The following is a 22,821-nucleotide window of genomic DNA, read 5'->3' on the forward strand; positions in this document are numbered from 1 at the left end:
AAAAGGCTACCTAAGGTATTTTTCAACTCGAGAATCGCTTCAACTAGACTTAATCACCATCTGTCATGTTATTTCTCAGGTATCACAGGTGAAATCATATGTGATTATTAGAGTAATCCTAGTAAACTAATCTCTAATTGATATAGCATGTCATCACTCATTTTGTATGCAGTTATCTTGAGAGCGTTTTTTTTTGTAACTTGGTGACAGATTTAAAATTGGAGTTTTGGAGTTCCCGTTGTGGTGCAGTGGAAACGAATCCAACTAGTAACCATGAGGTTGCCGTTTGATCCCTGGCCTTGCTCAGTGGGTTGAGGATCCGGTGTAATTCTATGTGTTTCTAAATCCATATGCCATGGGTGTTGCCCTAAAAGCAAAAAAAAAATTAAAATTGAAATTTAAAAAAAATATTGGAGTTTAAAAATTATTTTGGAGATTATTATTATTGGCAACATTTGTTTGGTTCTCATGCTGGTTCTATGATGATCACTTTGCAGAAATTACCATTGAAACCTTTTAAGGTCTTTTTTTTTTTTTTTTTTTTTTTTTTTGGTCTTTTTGCCTTTCTAGGGCTGCTCCCGTGGCATATGGAGGTTCCTAGGCTGGGGAGGGGTCTAATCAGAGCTGTAGTTGCTGGTCTACACCACAGCCACAGCAACGCAGGATTTGAGCCGCGTCTGTGACCTACACCACAGCTCATGGTAACGCCAGATCCTTAACCCACTGAACAAGGCCAGGGATCAAACCCACAACCTCATGGTTCTTAGTTGGATTCGTTAACCACTGCGCCATGATGGGAACTCCCTATTTTTGCTTTTTCAAGCTTCTCCTGCAGCACGTGGAGGTTCCCAGCCTGGGGGTCCAATCCAAGCTATAGCTGTGGTAGTCTACACCACAGCCAAAGCAATGCGGGATCCCAGACACGTCTGCAACCTATTACCACAGCTCACAGCAACACCGGATTCTTAACCCACTGAGCGAGGCCAGGGATCGAACCCACATCCTCATGGATCCTAGTTGGGTTTGTTAACCACTGAGCCACGAAGGGAACTCCTCTTTTAAGGTCTTTATTTTTCTCTACATTACAAATTAAGAAATTAAATCCTGGCGTTTCCCCTGTGGCTCAGCAGGTTAAGAACCCAACACAGTGTCCATGAAGATTCGGGTTCAATCCCAGTCTGTTGAGTGAGGCCTCACTCAGTGGATTAAGGATCCAGCATTGACACAAGCTGCAGTGTAGGTTACTAGTGCACCTTGGATCCAGCATTGCTGTGGCTGTGGTGTAGGCCAGCAGCTGTAGCTCCAATCCAACCCCTAGCCTAGGAACTTCCTTGGAGAGAGAGGAAGAGGAGGGAGGGAGGGAGGAAGTAATTAAATCCCAGAGAAGTTCAGCTCCTTGATAACACCACTAAAAACTGATAGAACTAGGATTTTAATCTTACCTGTTTCCAAAATCCAAGTGCTTAACTGCTAGGCGGCAGTGGCTCCATGTAGATAATTAACATTTTAATTTAGATCATGCTTTGTTTTTTGAAATCATTTGAATTATTGCATTAAAGGACTCATATTTCTGGTAAAGTGTATTTTTCCCTTTGTTTTAAAACTTTACAGCACATAATGTTAATTGTTACAGTTCTAGGGGAAGCAAATGAAATATACCCCATGAGAGCTGTAAAAGGTTAGTTAAAATAAAAAGTGGTATCTTGGTTTTCATTTCTTTGTTTTATGTTTCTCAGTATTTGTTGTTTGTTTTGAAGAGAGGAGGAAAATAAAATTGATAACCTCTTTTTTCTTGTATTTAAAGGTTTGGCCAGTTTATTTCTTCTACTTTACCAACCTTTGCCGTGTGTGAGAAATTTGTAGTTATGGAAATAAACCACGAAGAGAAGCCTGACACTGGTGAGTCATTTCTGGAGCTTGGAACCTGAGTACTTTGCCCCTTCTCTCCTGGCACAAGTTAGGCCTGAATTCTAGAGGATCCTGCCGTATCACTTTGCTCCTCACATTCCTTTTTCTGGTCTTGCGCAGATGGGTTTGTCTTAGAACCAGCCTCTCCAATACGCAGAAGCACAGAGTTACCTACAGATTTAATAGGATGTGTGTTTACTTTAAAAATAAAACATCTTTCCTATTTTTAGAGGATTCATAGCAATGTTCCTTTAGATAGTAAATGCTCCCAGGGTAATTTTTGAACATCATTTGTTATTTTTTTAAATTTATATGCATCTCCTCAGAAGCACAGATTCTTGGTAAAGTCAATTGTATCTATATTCCTGTAATTTTCATGTCCCCATTAAGTATTTAAGTCATTGAAGTTAAAGAACATTTACCAGAATCATTTTATGTAAATGCAGAATAAAATGTTTTTAAATTGTAGTTCCTAGGCCCATGACAATCACTTTTTTTTACTACGTTTTTCCTTTGAAGCATATATTTTTCCTGCTGTTCAAATGTATTTTTCCTGTTGTATATTTTAGATCCAGAGATTTGCTTGCAAAGCATTGAAGGGACCCTTTAGATGAACTGATCATTAAATTCACAATATTTTATATTTGTTCAGCATTATTTACATTATTATCCTGTTACATTATCCCAAAATCATGTCACATAAATGATTTCCTTTAAAACTCTTCCAGCCCTGTCTCTCTGGGCGTTCTCGCCCATGTTGGCTGCATCATTCAGAGCACAGCCTCTCCAGGGCTTCATGAATAAGAAAAGAAAGTCCTGTACTTAGGTTTTTCAAAGGAGAAGCAGATTTGTGAGACTGATTTCCTGCAGATCATAGAGCAGAACTTGAGGCTGGCGACTACTTACGTCATCCTCATTTGAAACAACGGTGATATTTCATTGGCGAAGGAAATTAGCAGTGGATACAGCATAAGGATCAAATCTGTGGATAACTCCTATTTAGTGCTTAATATTTGCCAGGCACTGGTAAAGCACTCTATCTATTCTTATAACAACCCCCTGAAATAGGTCCTGTTGTTCTCCCAGTTTTACAAAAAGTGAGGAGACTGAGGCCCAGAAAGATTAAGTAAAAGAGACTTACCTGAGATCATAAGCGCTGCATTTGAACTCATCAGTTCTTTGCCATTTGAAAGCACAGAGAAAGTCAGAAGCACCTTGCTGGTGTTGTTTAATATATGACGTTTGTTGTTTATGGACTGGACTAAACATAATATGACATTCCCAAAAATTAAAACCAGGAGATTTTTCTTTCAAGTCATTTACCCAGTGTTCAGGATGTACCTGCAAAATGAAAATGGCATGAAGAATGCCGAACAGTGATATAATCATTACTGCAAAATAAAAAGCATGAAAGTGTGCAGTAAAGCATGACTTTGAGTGGGGAGACGTTATCCTGGAAATTTCTCTCACAGTTCATTGTTTTAAACTATGTTTGAGAATTTGGGAATCATAACTGGCAATGATAAAACTAGGACTAAAATTAAGGAGCATTCTTAGCTTCTCTGTGGATTGTCATTTTACTGAAAGGAAGCAGTTCCTCTGTCAGTTTAAGTTGGATGGTGTGCCTTCACCAAAGCCGCCTGTAAATTACTGGTCCTATGCCTGTTGGAAGGGGGAGGCATCTTGAGTTCCCCGTGGTAAGCTTGACCCGCCTTTCCCAATGATTAAGGCACTCACTTTGCATTTTCAAAGACAGTGTTTAAAGGTAAAACCAGTCTTTTGCCCAAACAAATAAAAGCGTAGAGCCATGATCATTATATTTGAGCCTGAGCTTCAATTCTGCAATAAAGGAAAGCAAGCAAGTGGATTGTGACTCACTCCACAGCTCATCGGGCAGAGCTGGCCCCAGGACACGGGGCCCCTGACCCCCGTGCCCTGAGCTTCCAGGCTGAGCTATTGAGAACCATAAGCTTTGTGTCTTCCTCCCTTTCTCTGCCAACCTCTCCTGTGCGTGGCTGTGCCTTCCCGCTCACCCGTGCCTTTTAATTCCAACTTTCCTCTATGGATTAGAGTTGAAGTGGTTTATGCTTCCTCTTTTCATTTTTACATCGAGAAAACATAACTACGTCCTTCAAAAAGAAACTAGAAACTAAAGATTGACGTTGTTTTTCTGGGTGTGATCCTCCCTTGATTACCTATGGGTCGGAGAAGGAAGTGTTAACGTTACAAAGGGGTCACAGCCTTTATTGTCACTTGTTTAGATAGTGTCCGAAGTTTAGGTGAACAGTTTTTGTTCACTTTAGTGGCACGTACTCCCAGAGAAAATGTTTTCTGGAAGATTTGTTTGAGTGAGGTTTTCTAGAAGCGGTGGATATTTTATCCTGGTTTTTCTCTAGGACAATCTCATGGATTTCTTTCTGTTGTAGGAACTGAAGAAGAGTTTGGTGGACTGGTATCTGCGAATCTTATACTTTTGAGGAACAGACTCCTAGATATCTTACTAAAACTGATTTACACCTCTAAAGAAAAGACAAGCATTAATTTGCAGTACGTAAAATCTTTCTAGAATTGCTGCTAATAGTTGCTGTTACTAGTTACCTCCTGGTAGGTGAAAGAAACACTTGCTGCTGACTTTTAATCGATGTTTAAAGACTCTGAAATTTATAGTAGCCTAAAGAGCGACACCGAGTCTCGTTTTCCCTTTGATTCGAAGCTCCGATCCTTGAGCGGTTTTGTGTTGTGCGCCCGTCTGTCTTTGCGCAGAGCCTGTGAGGAGCTGGTCAGGACGCTGGGCTTTGACTGGGTCGTGATGTTCATGGAGGAGCACCTGCACCCCAGCACCGTCACGGCGGCCCTGAGGATCCTGGTGGCCCTGCTGAGCAGTCCGTCCATCCTCGTCAAGTTTAAAGAAGGCCTCAGCGGCGGGGGCTGGCTGGAGCAGACGGACTCCGTCTTAACCAACAAGATCGGAACGGTGCTAGGTAGGGGCTTTTCCCGTCAGCTGCTTGGAAACCAGCTGTCGCGTTTTGTCTTGTGTCTCAGTCTTAGGTAAGCCTACACGCCTCAGCTTATCTAACAGCCGTCACTCATTTTTATGCTTTTTATCATTAATTAAACTTTCAAATTTAGCTTTTTATTTGCAAGTCCAGCTGAAGTCAGAGATAGGGTATTAGGATATGAAAACTCAAATTTCTTACAATTTCTTTTTGTTGGCTAGTTCCCTTTCAGATCTATAAGTGAATAATTTGCAAAGTATCAGAACTGAAGTAATAATAGATATTTTGAGTGTTTATTCTAGGACCAGCTACAAGCACTTTATTTTCACAATAACCTATTTCATTTTTTATTTTTATTTTTTGTCTTTTTGCAATTTCTTGGGCCGATCCCGCAGCATATGGAGGTTCCCTGGCTAGGGGTTGAATCGGAGCTGTAAGTCGAGGCCTGCACCAGAACCACAGCAACGCGGGATCCGAGCCGCGTCTGCGGCCTGCACCACAGCTCACGGCAACGCCAGATCCTTAATCCACTGAGCAAGGCCAGGGATCGAACCTGCAACCCCATGGTTCCTAGTCGGATTCGTTAACCACTGTGCAATGACAGGAACTCCCACACAATAACCTATTTCATTTTCACCAATAACCCTTTGAGGTGTAAATATTTTCATAAGCCATTTTATAGATGAGAAGTCAAGGTATGGGGTGAAGTAACGTTTCAGCTAGGAGGTGTGAAAATTTGGATCCAAGTTACTCATCTAAAGCCCATGCTCTTATTTATTTCTTTGTTTTTGTCTTTTAGGGCCTCTCCCGCAGCATATGGAGGTTCCCAGGCTAGGGGTCTAATTCGAGCTGCAGCCACCGGCCTACACTACAGCCACAGCAATGTGGCATCCGAGCCACATCTTCAACCTACACCACAGCTCTCAGCAACTACGGATCCTTAACCTACTGAGCGAGGCCCGGGATCGAACCCATGAACTCATGGTTGCTAGTCGGGTTCGCTAACTGCTGAGCCACAGTGGGAATTCCCTAAAGCCCATGCTTTTAAAAATTATGATATATTTACCACTCAAGGATGTAAGCTCATCGAAGCTTCAAAGTTCCTTATTTTCTGCTCACTGGTTCTGTGCTGTTTTCAACACAGAACTGAACATTTAAATAATACTAGAAAATTACACTTTACTATGTTAGATTCATTTGAACTGGTATATGTTTTTATTTATGTTAGTTATCTTATTTGGGAAAATACATATTTAATGTAATGCTTTTATTGAAAATTATAGTCATTCAGTTCTTAATGTATTTTAAAAATACATTTATCTTTATAACATTATATTTTAAAATCATATATAATTGTATCTTGTAGTAAGCATTAAGAATAACTGTTTATGTGAGTTTCTGTCATGGCTCAGTGGTAACGAACTGGGCTAGTATCCACAAGGACACGGGTTTGATCCCTGGCCTCGCTCAGTGGGTTAAGGATCCGGTGTTGCCGTGAGCTGTGGTGTACGCTGCAGACTCTGCTCGGTTCCTGTCTTGCTGTGTCTGTGGCATAGGCCGGCAGCTGCCGCTCTGATATGACCCCTAGCCTGGGAACCTCCATGTGGTGTGGGTGCAGCCCTAAAAAGATGTAAAAAAGAGAGAGAGAAAGAAAAAGAATAACTATTTACCATTGTAAGATGGAAAAATTATAGATCATAACTTAAAATGTAATGTATCTGCCAAAAAATGTTAAAGTATTAATACCTAGGTACAACCTGCCCTGCTTTGTCAAATATTAAGGCAAATGGTAGGAAGACAGAGCTTACACCATAAGGTTATTTTATTGTGATTTCACATGTACAGAATATCTGAAGAAACTTTGTATGTGATGCAGAAACTCGCTGTGAAATGATTTCTCAAGAAATTTGTCCACTTCGAAGTGTGCATTTAAATTGCTCTTCTTGTAGAATATGCACATAAATGTTGTCATTGTCAATATATTATATATATATCTCCATCATTTTATCATCTGAAAATTCGGTCACTATTTTGCATTGACCCTGGGGGAAAGGTATAGCGTACAAATATTATTAGTAGTTTGGTAGGAAGAAATTTAGCTCATTGGCCTTAATAGTAGCTCCTGAGAGAATAAACAATGAAAGGCCCAATTCAGTATGAGTTCTGTAGAATGTGAGTTTCAAGTGCTAGTTGACAGCACTCCTTCTCATTGAAGACCAAAATTAACACCTGAGTTTCACCTAGCACTGCAGAACCAAATATTCATTTTTTTTGTTTTTATCAAATTCTTCTGTATAAAAATACCTTCCGTGTAGCTCTATAACTAGAATCTAAATTAATGCTTAATTGCTAATAGCATGTTAATTATTCCTTAAGATTAATTCTGGGGAGAAATAGCATGTGAGAATTTTGAAAGGAAAATGAATGCTAGTATTGGTTTTCACATAGGACCCATAGTTTATTCAAAATTCATTGTCTTAATGTATTAAATACCACTTTATGTTTTTTGATTTCTTGAGGCTCAGTCTTTTTTTTTTTTCTTCTAAGGGCCATACCCACGGGATATGAAAGTTCCCAGGCGAGGGGTAAAATCAGAGCTGTAGCTGTCAGCCTACACCACAGCCACAGCAGCGCCAGATCCTTAACCCACTGAGCAAGGCCAGGGATCGAACCTGCATCTTCATGGGTACTGGCTGGGTTTGTAACGATGAGAAGTCCATCCGTTCTTTTATATTCATGATTTCATTTAGAGTTTACTGTCGACAAGAATTGCCCAGTGTTCTAATGCAGCCAGTTTTTCAGAGATGGTGGGCATGTCATTAGGAAGGCCGCGTAGGGGGAGGCGGCGTAACTTCACAGGCTGGTAGACGGGACGTCAGGCTCCGAGCCCTGGCGCCACATAAATGTTATCATTGTCATTCACTTCGTGGCTTTGAACAAATTGCGTATTTTCTACTTTATAAAAAGGATAATAGCTATTTCTAACTCACACGTATTGTATTTAAGAAATGAGATGTTATATAAAAGGTTGGTAAATTGCTGTACAATTTTCAGTTAATTAGAAGAGCATACTTCAGATGATTAATTCATATCATACTGAGCAGCTGATTTGGATGAACTATTTAAAAAGCCACCTAGATACGGATTTCTCTTATATTATTACCTTAAGTAGTAGCAAGGACATGCTTTACTTCATCCTGGAGAAAAGAAGTTGGAAAAAATTGTGAACATTCCTTCGAAATAAAAATCATTTCAGAGTAAAAAAGTCAATCTTGGAGTTCCCGTTGTGACACAGCGGAAACGAATCCGACTGGGAACCATGAGGTTTCGGGTTCGATCCCTGGCCTCGCTCGGTGGGTTAAGGATCCGGCGTTCCCGTGAGCTGTGGTGTAGGACGCAGGCGTGGCTCGGGATCCCGAGTTGCTGTGGCTGTGGTGTAGGCCGGCAGCTGTAGCTCCAGTTCGGCCCCTAGCCTGGGAACCTCCATGTGCCATGGGTGAGGCCCTAAAGCGATAAAAGACAAAAAAAAAAATCAACCTTTCATCTTTTAGGTGCTGTTTGCAAAAGTTTCCGTTGACATTCTCGCTGCCATTCCTGCTATACTGAGCACTTCGCTAGATTTGGGGTGGCAAAAGAAGAAATGTTTGTGTTGTGTCCCGAAATTAGTTACCATAAGCTGCATCAGTAAGCAGTGATCCTCTCCTGGGAAAACTCTGGTTCTAGAACGGACTTTGTTTTTTTGTCTTCCTACCGTACCTGTGGCATGTGGAGGTTCCCAGGCTAGGGGTCAAATTGGAGCTGTAGCCACTGGCCTGCACCACAGCCCCGGCCACAGCCAGATCCAAGCTGTGTCTGCAATCTATACCACAGCTCGCAGCAACGCTGAATCCTTAACCCACAGAGTGAGGCCAGGGATCGAACCTGCGTCCTCAAAGTTACTAGTCAGATTCATTTCTGCTGAGCCATGACGGGAATTCCTAGAACAGACTTTGGATATTCAGACACCCAGGCACCGTGAACTCAGAGTTGCTGTCCCATGGCCAGACAGCTCTCCAACAGAATTCCAGTTCAAGCTGTGAGGAAAGATTATTTTGCATATTCATTTTGTCTTATATCTCAATTCATAGATTATTTAAGGTTAATTAGTGTATCATGGTTTTCAGGGAAAATGAAATGTATTAACTATATCATGGAAATCATATTTTTAAGTTACATTTCTTGTAGCATCCTAAATTCTGGCTGTGTTTTGAATCTTACTCTCCCCTTAGGGAATGTTAAAGCTCATTCTTTTAATGAGTAGAATTCATATTACCTCTGGGATCTTGTTGCCTCAGCTGTGTTTCAAGACCTGGGTCCCAATAGATGGGCTTGCCAAAGTCACAGAGACAGGAAAGTAAGACTTGTGACTGAAAGAGTGTGTCACCAGTTGAGTGGTTAATTGCCTGTGTTGACATGAATGCTCCAGAAAGCAGTGTCGCATACACTGAGTTGCTCCTTTCTGTGTCAGTGCAGCGTGGTCACCAGTTGCTCCTCCCGTCCTGATCGTTGTGTTTCCTCTTCCCTTAGGATTCAACGTGGGCAGGAGTGCCGGCGGGCGATCTACGGTCAGGGAGATTAACCGGGATGCCTGTCACTTTCCTGGTTTTCCGGTTCTTCAGTCATTCCTTCCTAAACACACTAATGTCCCTGCCCTCTATTTCCTCCTCATGGCCTTGTTTCTGCAGCAGCCAGTTAGTGAGCTGCCCGAGAACCTGCAGGTCAGTGTGCCTGTCGTCAGCAGCCGATGTAAGCAGGGTTTCCAGGTAGGAATTATCTAGTAGGTGGAAGATCAATTACGCTTGCCAAAACGTCACCAGAGGGGGAGGGGTTGATCACAGTAAAACCAACTGGTTCTCCCCCTTTATCACATTTGGGATTTGGTTTGGAACATATGAATCGGAAAATAGCATCAAAAATTTTCCCCCGAGGAAGCCCTTTGTCCCTGTTTGGTCTTTTTCTCATTTTGGTTACTCTATGTGAAGACTTTGGATGATATTTTAATAGTTATCGAGAGAATTCTTTTGAGTAATGTTAATTTTATCTAGCAGTATAATTTCGTTTCTGTAGAATTAAAAACGAGGGGAGTAAGAGTTCCCATTGTGGCTCAGCAGGATAAGAACATATAGTGTTCGTAAGGATGCAGGTTCAATCCCTAGCTTCACTCAGTGGGTTAGGGGTCCAGCATTGCCCCAAGCTGAGGCTCAGGTTGCAGATGCACCTCGGATCTGGTGTTGCTGTGGCTGTGGTGTAGGCCAGCAGCTGCAGCTCCAATTTGAACCCTAGCTTAGGAACTTCCATATGCTGCAGGTGCAGCTATTTAAAAAAAAAAAAAAATGAATTTATGTACCATAAATTAATTGGGTGGGTAAGCAAGGATTCTTAACACAAGTTCTGATTAGAAAAATGTTTTTAAATTTTTTTTTAAGTCTTATTGAAGTATAGATTTTTTTTTTTCTTTTTTTGCTCTTTTTAGGGCCACACCCGAGGCATATGGAAGTTCCCAGGCCAGGGGTTGCATTAGATCTGTAGCAGTCGGCCTATACCACAGCCACAGCAACATGGGATCCAAGCCGCATCTTCAACCTACACCACAGCTCCCGGCAATGCCGGATCCTTAACCCACTGAGCGAGGCCAGGGATCGAACCTACATCCTGTTGGATACTAGTCAGGTTCGTTACCACCGAGCCACAATGGAACCTCGCAGAGTATGGTTAGTTTACAAGGCTGTGGTAATTTCTGCTGTACAGCAAAGTGACCCGGTCATACACATACACACAGCCATTCTCTCTGAGATTCTTTTTCCACATAGATGATCAGAGAATACCGGGTAGAGTTCTCTGCTGCACAGCACGTCCCCATTGGCCAATCATTCCATTAAAATTTTTCTTCTTTATTTTCTTTTTTTTTTTTTTCTTTTTCGGCCACCCAACCGCATGTGGAATTCCCAGGCCAGGGATCAGATCTGAGGCACAGTCGCTACCTAAGCCTCAGCTGTGACAATGCTGGATTCCTAACTCACTGTGCTGGGCCCGGGATTGAACCTGTGTCCCAGCACTCCCAAGGTGCCACCGATCTCATTGTGCCACAGCAGGAATTCCCAGAAAAATGTTTTTTTAATTCTTAGTGACAGTAAGACTTTTTTACCTGATTCCTAGTAATCTGGGAGTGTCGTGGATATCTCTATTTCACTTATGTTTCCAGCTCTGCAAAGACGGAGGAAGTTACTTTAGGCTCTGTTATACTTCCGCAGTAATGCCAAAATGCTATTCAGATCAGCTCTAGTAATTGACAGCCTGTTAAATGGAAAACACTACGTCCATACCCTTACATTAAATATCAAGATCCAGATTCCTTCTTAGCAGAGTTTGGTTTGATATGAGTTTCAAAATAAGCGTGACACTGCAGTCATAAAGTATTGTATAAAACAGTTATGAATAAATCTCCTCAAACTGATTTTTATTTTGTCAAATCTTAATCTGTATGTAATCTAAAACATTGCTGACAGAGTCGGGAGAAAAAGTAAGTTCAGCGTGCTTTTTGAAAAGGTCCTACTTGAAATCATCAGCCCTTTAATTTCATCACCTGGCTAATGAGCATGTGTTTTATTTTTGTTTTCTTTAGAGGAAAAAAGAAAATGATGTGTTTAACATAGGTACCTAAAATAGAGTGAACCCTAACATTCATTTTTTCTTACAAACGTCAAAATGAGTTTTAAAACGTAGGCGGGGCAAGCGCTGGGTCTCTCTTGGTCGTTGCTCACTTTGAAAAAAGCAAATCAGTTTCAAAGAAAAGTTAGCGTGTTAGCCGTTAGGAGCTTCTCTCCTGAGAGCTGCCCATGGCTCATCTTTCCTTTCCACCCCCTGCAGTTCGATTTAGATTCCATTTGGACGTTTATCTTTGGAGTTCCCGCCTCCAGTGGCACCGTGGTCTCGTCCATCCACAACGTCTGCACAGAAGCTGCCTTTTTACTGCTGGGGATGCTCCGCAGCATGCTGCACTCAGTGAGTGTCCTCCGTCCGTCCTCCCGCCTGGGACGGAGGGATCCTTGGGTAACACAAGTGTTTACCGCCCGGTGCCTGGAGCCTCAGCCACTGTTCTGTTATCTGTTGTGTAAGGGCAGACCGCGCCGTTCTTGGGACCCTGGTCTCAGGAGTTGGGTTCAGACCCCAGCCCTGGTACTTCAGACATGAAAATCTCCGTGGGCCTCAGTGTTCTCATGTATAAAATGTGGGGGGTAATAAATAGAATGTATCTCTTAGGACTGTGGTCCAGATTCATGCATTGGTGTAGACACAAAGCGCTTAACAATAGTGCCTGGTATAGAGTAAGTGGATCTCGAGGTTTCAGATGTTATCTGTGCAAGTTTTATTTTGTATTTGTTTCTTTGTTTTCTATGTTAATTATTTCTAACTTAGGAACAATTGAAAGGGTATTCTCTCTTACAGGAATACCGTGAATAATGACTTAGTCTGGTCACCCAATGTAGGATCACGTTGTAAGAGGAATCATTAACTAGGCTCTTTGGCTTGCGAGTACCTGACAAGTACGATTTACTCCCAGCTGTTGGTATGCCGTCTAAGAAAAGAGCGTGACTTTTACATGTATTGATTTAGAATGCTCTAGAAATTTTTTTTTGCTTTTTATTCATAAACAGTTATAAAAATCTAAGCTGAAGAAAAGCCACTCTCTTTTTCTGAGCAAGTACTGTTCAGATATATATATATATATATATTTTTTTTTTTCTTCTTACTTGTTTTATCGTCATTATTGAATTGGGGTTTGTTTGTTTTTTTTTTTTTTGTTTTTGTTTCTGTCTTTTTAGGGCTGGACCTGTGGCACATGGAGGTTCCCAGGCTAGGGGTCTAATCCGAGCTGAAGCCACTGGCCTACGCCACAGCCACAGCAACTCAGGATCTGAGCCTCATCTGCGACTTACACCACAGCTCACGGCAGCTGCAAGTCCTTAATCCCACTGAGCGAGGCCAGGGATCGAACCTGGATCCTCCTGGATTCTAGTCAGATTCGTTTCCACTGCGCCACGATGGGAACTCCCTGAATTGTTTTTAAGGAAACACAGCTCCTGTGTGTCTCCTTTATTCAATATTCTACTGTAACACTGCCCTACTTCTGACACTTCTGGTCACCACATATGTGGGAGGTTTTGGCACACTAGCTGGGTGTTCCAGATTCAATTCAGTTCTGCCGCTATCTACCTGGAAATGGCATCTCCTTCCATAGATGAAGGGCTCAGTCACACAAACCGCCCCCCAACCCGCCACCCTGCCTTCAGATGTCAGTCACAAGTCCACGTTGTCACCTGAGCTTCTGATCCTTCAGTTATAAACTGGAGGTTCCTGTGACTCAGGAGGAGGTTTTACTTCCTAGATGACCAGTTATTTATAAAAAGATGTTGCTCAGGAACAGCCAGATGGGAGAGAGGCAGAGGGCAGGGTGAGAAGGGGCCTGGGGCTTCCATGCCCACCCTGTCCCGCCAACCTCCCAGCACGGCCACGTGTCCACCAGTCCAGAAGCCCTCTCAACCCTGTGCTCTGATTTTTACGGCGGCTTCACGCCCGAGGCATGACCGATGAAATCCTTGGTCACTGGTGATTGAACTCTTTCCTCCCTGGAGCTTGTGGGCGAGCAGGTTAGGTTAACTGCCAACCTTCTGGTCCCAGGATTGGTTCCCCCGGCCAGTCTCCATTCTTAGATACTTTTCAGAAGTCACCTCGTCAACATAAACTCAGGTGTGGTTGAAAGGCCCTGGTTATGATCAGCAAAAAGACATTCGCAGCTCTTACCGCTTAGGAAGTGCCAGAGGTTTTCGGATCTCTGTGCCAGAAATGGGACAGAGGCTAAATATATGTTCCTCATTGTAAGTCGCAGCATCACAGTTGCATAGCTAGTAAGAGTATTTTTCTCATCATTCTGCGTAGTACAGTGTGAGGTTCAGCAAGGGGAAGTAATTTCCCGGTTTTTATTTTACTCCCTACTCTCTGGCACGATGAGCAGTGGGGGAGCTTTGAGGGTAAGACAGCCCCTGCTGGCACCAGCCCTATTCTTGTGGATAATGATGCGTCATCAAAACCACTCCCTCCGGTTCCTGAGCTGCGAGCACTCGAGGCGCTGGGCAAACTTCCTCTCAGTTTCTGGGCCATCGCCTTTGTTCTAGCTTCCTCCTAAGTTTGCTGGCCCGCGTGTTTGCTCCCGTGTGTGGCCTGTGAGCGCGCTGGACCAGCATCGTGTCTGGTGTGGGAGAGCAGTGGGTACCTGGCAGCCGTGTCCGCTTCTCTAACGCGTCATTTCCCCCTTGTCCCCGCGCAGCCTTGGCAGTCCGAAGAGGAGGGATCTTGGCTGCGAGAATATCCCGTGACCCTGATGCAGTTCTTCAGATACTTGTATCACAACGTCCCAGACCTGGCCTCCATGTGGATGAGTCCAGACTTCCTGTGCGCATTAGCGGCCACCGTCTTCCCCTCCAACATCCGCCCTTACTCGGAGATGGTAGGAAACGGGGAGGAAGGTGTCAAAACTGGAATTAGTCCGCGCCGAGGGTTAGCAGATTTTGTTTTGTTTTGTTCTGTTTTGTTTGGCCCATCTTTGAAGCTTCTGACCAAGTTACAGGTTCATCGCTTTCTGCTTCACCCCTTACACCACTGTCTGGTGTCTGACTCCCCACACGCTCCCTCTGCTGTCCCCGAAATCACAGTGAACTCCTTCGGTTTCCTGTTTTCATTTACCGCCCTCTTCTGAGTCCCTCGTTGGTGACGTCCCTCCCCAGGTAGTTGTTGATCCGGTTCTTATGACGTGTGATGATAGCTATGTAGTTACGCGGCTTGGTTACAGAAAATCAAGTCAGACCGAATTGATTTCCGCTTCATTTGTCCCAGGAATGAGCCAGGTCCTGGATTGAGCCTTTATAAATTAATTACAGGACTGGTTATCTTTATAAGGCATGAAATGTATATTTGTCCTATTTAGTTTTTTGTATTTTGTTCAGCTGGTATTTTTCATATTTTGTGCCAACTTAAGTAAAAAGTTACTAGATTGTAGTCATATATGGTATAGATACGTCTTTTGTCCTTTGAAACAAACCCAAGGCCAGTTATTCCTCTGTAGTACTTCAGAATTTCATTATGTTTCTTCTTATTTCTACCACTTACTCTAGAGCCTAGAATAAAGTACGTTCTTCCTCCTAATTTTTCTTCATGTTCGAAGGTAAAATACACATTTTACAGTTGTGGGGACCTTTAGGAGAAAGACACGTATAGCACGTGACCTTAATGCCATGGGTTATTTATAATTGCAAAATCCACATTTTTGGTAATAATAGGCTTTTAGTAATATCTCTGTTTTTTCCTTATCAGTATCTTGGAATCTGTCTTCCCGTCCTTCTTTCGTTTCTCTGTTGACTCAAAATTGGCACTAGTTTTGTTGTTTTGTTTTGATTATTTAGTTGGGCTTTTTTCTCTTTAAATATGCAAAAATGGATCAGCCCTTAGGTGCAACCATTATGCCCCATCTTTATGTGAAATTCTATGACACTTGACTTCAGGGGGTATGTTTGAAAATGCAAATACAGTCGTTCTCATTTTGTTATTTATTTATTTCAAGTGCAGTCATCCCTGAGTTCCCTAATGGCCTAGCAGTTAAGGACTCGGCATTTACACTTCCGTGGCTTGGGTCCCTGCTGTGGCTCAGGTTTGATCCCTGGCCCAGGAACTTCTGTATACCGTGGGTGTGGCCAAGACAAAAACAAAATCAACATAAAGCATTTATATGACTAGGAGCCAGTCCGTAGGTTAATGTTAGAAAGTGCACGTGTTGAGGAATCGTGACGCTTGGTGCCCGGTTAGCACCCTGAAAAGGGAGGGCGGAAGTGAAGCAAAGCGAACTGCACCTTGTAAAGCTTAATAGGAGCTAAAGGTTGAGGGAAAATACTGTTGCTGCCATAATTTTTTTTAAATGATTTTCATTTTTTCCCTCATAGTTGGCTCACAGTGTTCTGTCAGTTTTCTCCTGCACGGCAGAGCGACGCAGTCCCTCATACACGTGTACATGCTTTGTCTCACATTGTCCTCCTCACGCTCCATCACAAGCGACTAGATGTGGTTCCCTGTGCCACACAGCAGGGTCTCATTGCTTATCCATTGCAAAGGCAATAGTTTGCATCTATTAGCCCCAGACTCCCCGTCCATCCCACTCCCTCCCCCTCCCCATTGGCAACCACTAGTCTGTTCTCCAAGTCCAGGAGTTTCTTTCCTGTGGAAAGATTTGTGCCGTATATTAGATTCTGGATATAAGTGCTATCGTATAGTATTTTTTTTCTGACTACTTCACTTAGTATGAGAGTCTCTAGTTCCATCCCTGTTGCTGCAAATGGCATTATTTTGTTCTTTTTTATGGCTGAGTAGTATTCCATTGTGTATATGTACCACATCTTCTTAATCCAATCATCTGTGGATGGACATTTAGGTTGTTTCCATGTCTTGGCTATTGTGAATAGTGCTGCAGGGAACATATGGGTGCATGTGCCTTTTTCAAGGAAAGTTTTGACCAGATATATGCCCCAGAGTGGGATTGCTGGGTCATATGGTGGTTCCATATTTTATAATTTGCGTTTTAGGAAACATGGGAGTAAAACTATCAAATAAAATGGAATGTGACTCGCATGTGTGTCCACTTGATTTTGTTAGGTGACTGATCTCGATGATGAAGTGGGATCTCCCGCGGAAGAATTTAAAGCATTTGCAGCAGACACGGGCATGAACAGGAGCCAGTCAGAGTACTGCAACGTAGGGGTCAAGACGTATCTGACCAATCACCCAGCTAAGAAGTTCGTTTTTGACTTCATGCGCGTCCTGATCATAGACAACCTCTGCCTTACACCTGCCAGCAAGCAGACTCCACTCATCGATCTTCTGTTGGAGGTAGAGACAACGAAATGCATTGACAGCTCTTTGAAATGGTTTTATGCCAAGTGCCTTTCAGGTTTCTAACTCTTTGGGGTAGAAAGGCCGAACATCTCCTGGGCTCTGGGCATTTTTTTTTTACCCCCAGTGTGCTAATATATGCCCCGTTGATGTGCTTCTCTTCTTTCTCCTCCTCTTGTCATGTCCTGAATTCAGTCCTTTATCGCCCTTTCCCTAGGGCAGGAATTGGCAACCTTTGTCTATAAAGGGCCAAAGAGTGAATATCTTGGGCTTTGTGGGCTGTACAGCCTCTCAGGACGACGCCACGCTGCAGCCGTGGTTAGGAGGCAGCCACGAACAATACGTAGTAAACGAGTGAGTGTGTTCCAGTCACACGTTATTTACAAAAACAGACCTGGGCAGGATCTGGCCCGTGGGCAGAGGTGTCCCAACTCCTTCCACTGTCACCTGCAGCCGCAGTGTCCCCTCAGCTTACAGCGCCGACCTCAGTCCCCCCTTAGGATCACTTCCAGTGTCCTTGGGGCCAGAGACCTGGTGCCTTGCGCGTAGGGGCTGCTCAGGAGGCCCTTACAGAATCCTCCCCAGGGCAGCAAACTTGTAGATTGCTTGGTGTCTTCGCTCCGGCCGCTGTCGCAAAATACCATCCACAGGGGGGCTTCAGTAGCAGACAATTTCTCACAGTTCTGGAGGCTGAGAGGTCTGGCGTCGGGAGGCCAGCTCGGTCTGGATGTGGCGAGGCCTCTCATCCTGGCTTACGGATGGCTGCCTTGCCTCCGCGTGGCAGAGAGCTCGGGTGGTCCTTCCTCTTCTTGTAAGAGTGTGAATCGCCTCCTGGGGGCTTCCCCTCGTGACCTCCTCCAAACTGAATGCCCTCCAGAAAGCCCCACCTTTTAATACCCTCACATCGAGGGCTAGGGCTTAGCTTAGGAATTTTGGAAAAAGGACAGAAACGTTTAGTCACTTGCACTTGCTCATTCTGCCGATAAGTGGTGAGAATCACCTGGTGCATCAGAAACAAACCCTAAGTGGCCACACTGCTAGCTCTACCAAAATCTCAAGAAAAAGTAAAAGATCGCAGAAATGCGTCTGATATATTCTTCACTCTTTTGGCCAGTTCATAGAAATAGGGTCAAGGAGTACGTGCCAACACTCTGAAAATACTGTTAGCAAAATTAGCAAAAGACGAATTGCTCTTCTCTCTGAGGAACTTCCTACAAGCTGCTTAGCAGTTTGACAACTAAACCTGCACTTTCTCTGCTCCCTCTAGTGGCTGAAACAGTTAACTTTTTATTTGAAACCGTCAAACCCCAGTGGATGTTTCATCTTATTCATGTGAAAAGATCTAAGTTAGATCAATTAGAAGAAATCACTGATCATGCTAAACATTTTAACCAGGACCACAGTGTTTAATGTTGGCAGGAAAATAATTGAATTTTTTCAGTAAGTCATAGATTTCTTGGGGAAATTCCTAGGTAGAATTTAAAAGTATGCCTAGGAGAGCTTGTCCTCTCTGGAAATTTTAAAAATAAGAAGAGAAGTAACTAGTATTTTAGTGCATGAAGTCAGAATTTGAAGCATTCTATGCCAAATAAAATAGTTTTCAGAGAATTAACAGAATAAAGTTCAGAAGAGATGTATGTTAGCGTAACTGAGCCAAAAAATTAAATACACATATGTAGGAGAAATGAGGTGAAGACTGATACGATTCAGTCTTGTAGGTGTCCAAATAGCTAATTAACTGGCGGTGGGTAAATTATATAATCATGTCTTATTTTCATTTTCTGTATTTTTCGGCAGAGAAAGTTTGATATGATATGAATTAACCTTGAGGTAGCATGCATATTACTGGGGACACTAATTTACCCTACAGTGAAATTGTATCTGATTGTCCTAGGGAGTCAAGGATGGTAGGGTGTTTTTTTTGTTGTTGTTGTTTTTTTTTAGGAAAAATGAGGGAGGAGTCCCCGTGGTCTAGGGATTAAGACTCAGGGCTTTCACTGCTGAGGTCCGGGCTCAGTCTCTGGTCTGAGAACTGAGATCCACATCAAGCCACCGCACTCTGTGGCCCAAAAAAAGGAAGAATCAGGAAATATCAAAATTGAGTTTTCCTAAGTTGATTGTTAACGCCTTCCAGTTAGAGACCAACTTCCATGGGCCCCTTTATCTCTCATAAAATTAACTCAGTGCCTCGGTGTGTTCTTAAAGTTTTTTTTTTGAATCATTTAACTATAACTCCATCCTTGGCAGTTCCCAAACAGCAAGATATGATATCATATCTTATAAATCTAGTAAGATATAAATTAGCTTAAAAAAGTAATGCTTTGAGCAGTTCCCGTCGTGGCGCAGTGGTTAACGAATCCGACTAGGAACCATGAGGTTGCGGGTTCCATCCCCGGCCTTGCTCAGTGGGTTGAGGATCCAGCGTTGCTGTGGCTCTGGTGTAGGCTGGTGGCTACAGCTTCGATTAGACCCTTAGCTTGGGAACCTCCACATGCCGTGGGAGCGGCCCTAGAAATGGCAAAAAGACAAAAAAAAAAAAAAAGAAAGTAATGCTTTGAGGAACTTCAAATCTTATCACTCACAGAGCACACGTACCAAGAGACTTGGGGAAAGTGCTGCTGCACTTCACGTCTCCCTGTGGTGTAAAAACATAATTCACCAGAGCATGACTGTGGATGTTACGAAGTCTTTATCTCTGAAGAAATTCAAGAAAAGAATTTGCCATTTGCCTACATGAAGAAAGGGGTTTGAACCCACTGGTTTTCAGTCTGATATGCTCAAGCCAGGCCATTTTCAGTCTTATGGTGGTTGGAATTCCGTCATAAGAGTGTCTGCTTACTTGGTTATATCTGCAACGCGACGTGTGAAATGATCTTTCTTAGTGACCCCTAAAAATAAAAGATCCCCATTAATACAAACTGGCTGGAGTGCGAGGCAGGCCAAATACAAGGGAGGCAGTGTGGTGTCACAGCAAGACCTGGTTTTGAAGTCTGTCCCTGTTGTTTACTGTATAAGCTTTTTTTTTTTTTTTGGTCATTTTGCCTTTTCTAGAGCCGCATCCACGCCATATGGATGTTCCCAGGCTATGGGTTGAATCGGAGCTGGAGCCGCCGGCCTACGCTAGAGCCACAGCAACTCGGGATCCAAGCCGCATCTGCAACCTGCACCACAGCTCACGGCAACACGGGATCCTTAACCCACTGAGCAAGGCCAGGGATCGAACCCGAAACCTCATGGACCCTAGTTAGATTTACTAACCACGACAGGAACTCCTGTATAAGCTTTTTAATCTCAACTGAGCTAGATTCATTCTCTAGAGAGTGATGTTACGTATTGCCTCCCCTGCACGATTGTTGTGGGAGTTAAATGTCTGTCCATCACCCAGCAAAACTCTTTTGAGAAATTAGACGTGCACGGCTTCCAGCTGTGTGACTTGGCCGCTCAGTTCTCTTCCCCCGTACAGGTTGCCCATCTTTAAAATGGTAGAAAAATAGAGCCTGTCTCTGAGGGCTGTGAGAATTAAATAAGATACTGCACTTCAGATTTATAACACATGCCTGGCACATCCGACTTTCTCAAAAGTTAAGCGGCCTGTGTTGGCTTCTACAAGGGCATCCCGTGACTCTCCCCCCGGCCCCCCTCCCTCAGTGTCACCACCAGGCGTCTTGAACGGCCAGGTGGGTCACTGCCTGTGGCAGCGGAAGTTAAGTACCTGAGAACAGATCCGAACATGTTGGTATCTGTGATGAAACTAAGGCTGCCGGGAAGAGGGTGCTCATCTGATGCTGTTTGGCGTCGTCCGAGTTCCCTGCCTTCTACCCCAGCCGTCTTCTCAGGACCTCCCCATGCACATCAGTGTCCCCCCCCCGCCCCCCTGCCCCGTGACTGCAGAGCAACCAACCAATAAAGTGGCCAAAGTGGGCAGAGAGTGCGCTGTGAGACAAGGGAGAGGAAAGAACCAGTCAGGAGGAATTCCGCAGCCAGCGGGGCAGAGCTCCAGGGCCTCTTCTTTAAAGGCTGTAGCTGGAGTTCCCGTCGTGGCGCAGTGGTTAACGAATCCGACTAGGAACCATGAGGTTGCAGGTTCCATCCCTGGCCTTGCTCGGTGGGTTCAGGATCCGGCATTGCTGTGAGCTGTGGTGTAGGTTGCAGACGAGGCTCAGATCCTGTGTTGCTGTGGCTCTGGCGTAGGCCGGTGGCTACAGCTCCAATTAGACCCTCAGCCTGGGAACCTCCATATGCCATGGGAGCGGCCCAAGAAATGGCAAAAAAAAAGGTAAAAATAAATAAAGGCTATAGCTGGTTGTAGAGACCGCTGACTGCCGACACCACTTCCCCCCAAGCCACGGCGCTCTCAGCCAGGGCTGCAGACGCGTATGGGCCGTCTGGCCTGTGCACACCAAGATTCTGCAGGGGTCCCCAGGCCTCAAAGAGGAGGCTTTGACTGTCTAATGACCGATGTCAGCTGACTTCACTGTCTTCTCTGGGAAGGCAGATCTGACAGCCAGAGGCTACTCTGCCCTGAATTCACCCCGGTTGTCTGGTGGACCGACCAGGTTTTTCTAAAAGGTAATGAGATTGTAGCAGAATTGCTCTTGTGCATTTTTAAACTTTGAGATGGAGATTTTAGGGCTGGCAGGCTGTCGGTTGGTAGGTGAGACAGTAAACTTTGGCTTCAAAGAAAGTGAGGTTGGGGCAGTTCTTGTCACAGCTCAGCTGGTTAAGAACCTGACTAGTATCCTTGAAGTTGCGGGTTCCATCCCTGGCCTCACTCAGCGGGTTCAGGAACCGGTGTTGCTGCAAGCTGCAGCCTAGGTCACAGTGTGACTTGGATCTGGCAATGCTGTGGCTGCAGTGTAGCCTGGCAGCTGCAGCTCTGATTCAACCCCTAGACTGGGAACTTCCAGATGCCTCGCAGGTGCAGCCCTAAAAAGAAAAAAAGAGAGAGAGGTTTGAATCCAAGTTGTGACTTGACCGAGAGTCTCAAGCTCTCTCAGTCTCAATTACCTTTTCTCTGCAGTGGAGATGTTAGCATCTACCTGAAAGGGATATTTTAGAGAATTAGATAATGTAGAGAACTAAGCATTGCGTCTGTCTGGTACGTAATTGTAATGCAGTGAATTGTTTTTTAAAAAACACCGGAAACAGCTATGTATGCATGCATGCATAAAGTCTTAAGTCCTTTAAAAGTTAGTCCGTTAAAAAGCTCAGCAAGAACATTTGAACTTGGCAGTTAGAGCCAGTAACAAACTTAATTCTGGGTCAGCATGATTCAAGGAACGGCCTCAGTGAGAGGCATCAGAGGATCTAAGTTCTGTGTTCCCTGTTTTACAGACTCCAAAACTTTGTCTAGTTCAGATTTGAAAAAGCGTCCTCCTTATTACGTGTGCCGTTAGCCCCGTCGAGGTGGCTGTGGTGCTGCGTGAGCGTTTGCATCCTCCTGTGAGCAGAGAGCCTAACTCCTTAGCAGATTCTGCTCCCTCAAGCTCTCTGATAAAATGGTCTCTGCTCTGATGACAAGGAAGTCAGTCTGCTGCTTGTCACTTAGAGGTCCTCGCTGTCCCTCCCGGGCAGGCAGCATGAGGAATCGGCAGGCCGAGGCTGCAGCTCTCCTGCTGACCGTTGCGTTAACCTCTTCGGCTGCACGGGAAAATGTATGCAGATGAAAACCACATGGCATGGCCTTCACTTTTCCCCAAATTACTCTGATGCCAAACCAGACTCCTAAGCACTGATACATTCTTCAACTGTTACTAGGCCCATATTTTATCATTTTAAAACAAAATAAATGCCTTAGGAGCAAAACAGAGAAAAGTTCATTATGACTGTTGTGGTTTTTGAATTATTATTAGAATTAGTGTCTTTGATCTGAATATAAATTCCCGTTTTAAATGCTTTTTAAAAACCTTTATCAGTACCACCTTGAAAATCAGGATAGAAAGAA

At 43.9% G+C, this 22,821-nt stretch overlaps 1 protein-coding gene across 10 annotated transcripts in view; it reads left to right on the plus strand.

Moving 5' to 3' along the window:
* Window positions 1-22,821, plus strand: part of WDFY3 (WD repeat and FYVE domain containing 3) — a 271,937-nt gene that overhangs the window by 182,858 nt on the left and 66,258 nt on the right. For 6 of the 10 annotated variants that reach the window (XM_021101795.2, XM_084973505.1, XM_084973500.1 and 3 more), the window contains 7 exons: window positions 1,805-1,899; window positions 4,335-4,455; window positions 4,672-4,889; window positions 9,471-9,706; window positions 11,811-11,945; window positions 14,269-14,448; window positions 16,641-16,874. In XM_021101795.2, the coding sequence (XP_020957454.2) occupies window positions 1,805-1,899; window positions 4,335-4,455; window positions 4,672-4,889; window positions 9,471-9,706; window positions 11,811-11,945; window positions 14,269-14,448; window positions 16,641-16,874 (1,219 nt within the window). The remainder of the gene's footprint in view (window positions 1-1,804; window positions 1,900-4,334; window positions 4,456-4,671; window positions 4,890-9,470; window positions 9,707-11,810; window positions 11,946-14,268; window positions 14,449-16,640; window positions 16,875-22,821) is intronic. The other 4 variants (XM_084973508.1, XM_084973501.1, XM_084973504.1 and 1 more) reach the window with 1 other exon arrangement.

Source organism: Sus scrofa, chromosome 8 (genome assembly GCF_054392235.1).
Source record: "Sus scrofa isolate SSC_HxYL_T2T_F1_AM1 chromosome 8, Sscrofa_HxYL_maternal_Yorkshire_Landrace_v2.0, whole genome shotgun sequence".
Lineage (NCBI taxonomy): Eukaryota > Metazoa > Chordata > Mammalia > Artiodactyla > Suidae > Sus > Sus scrofa.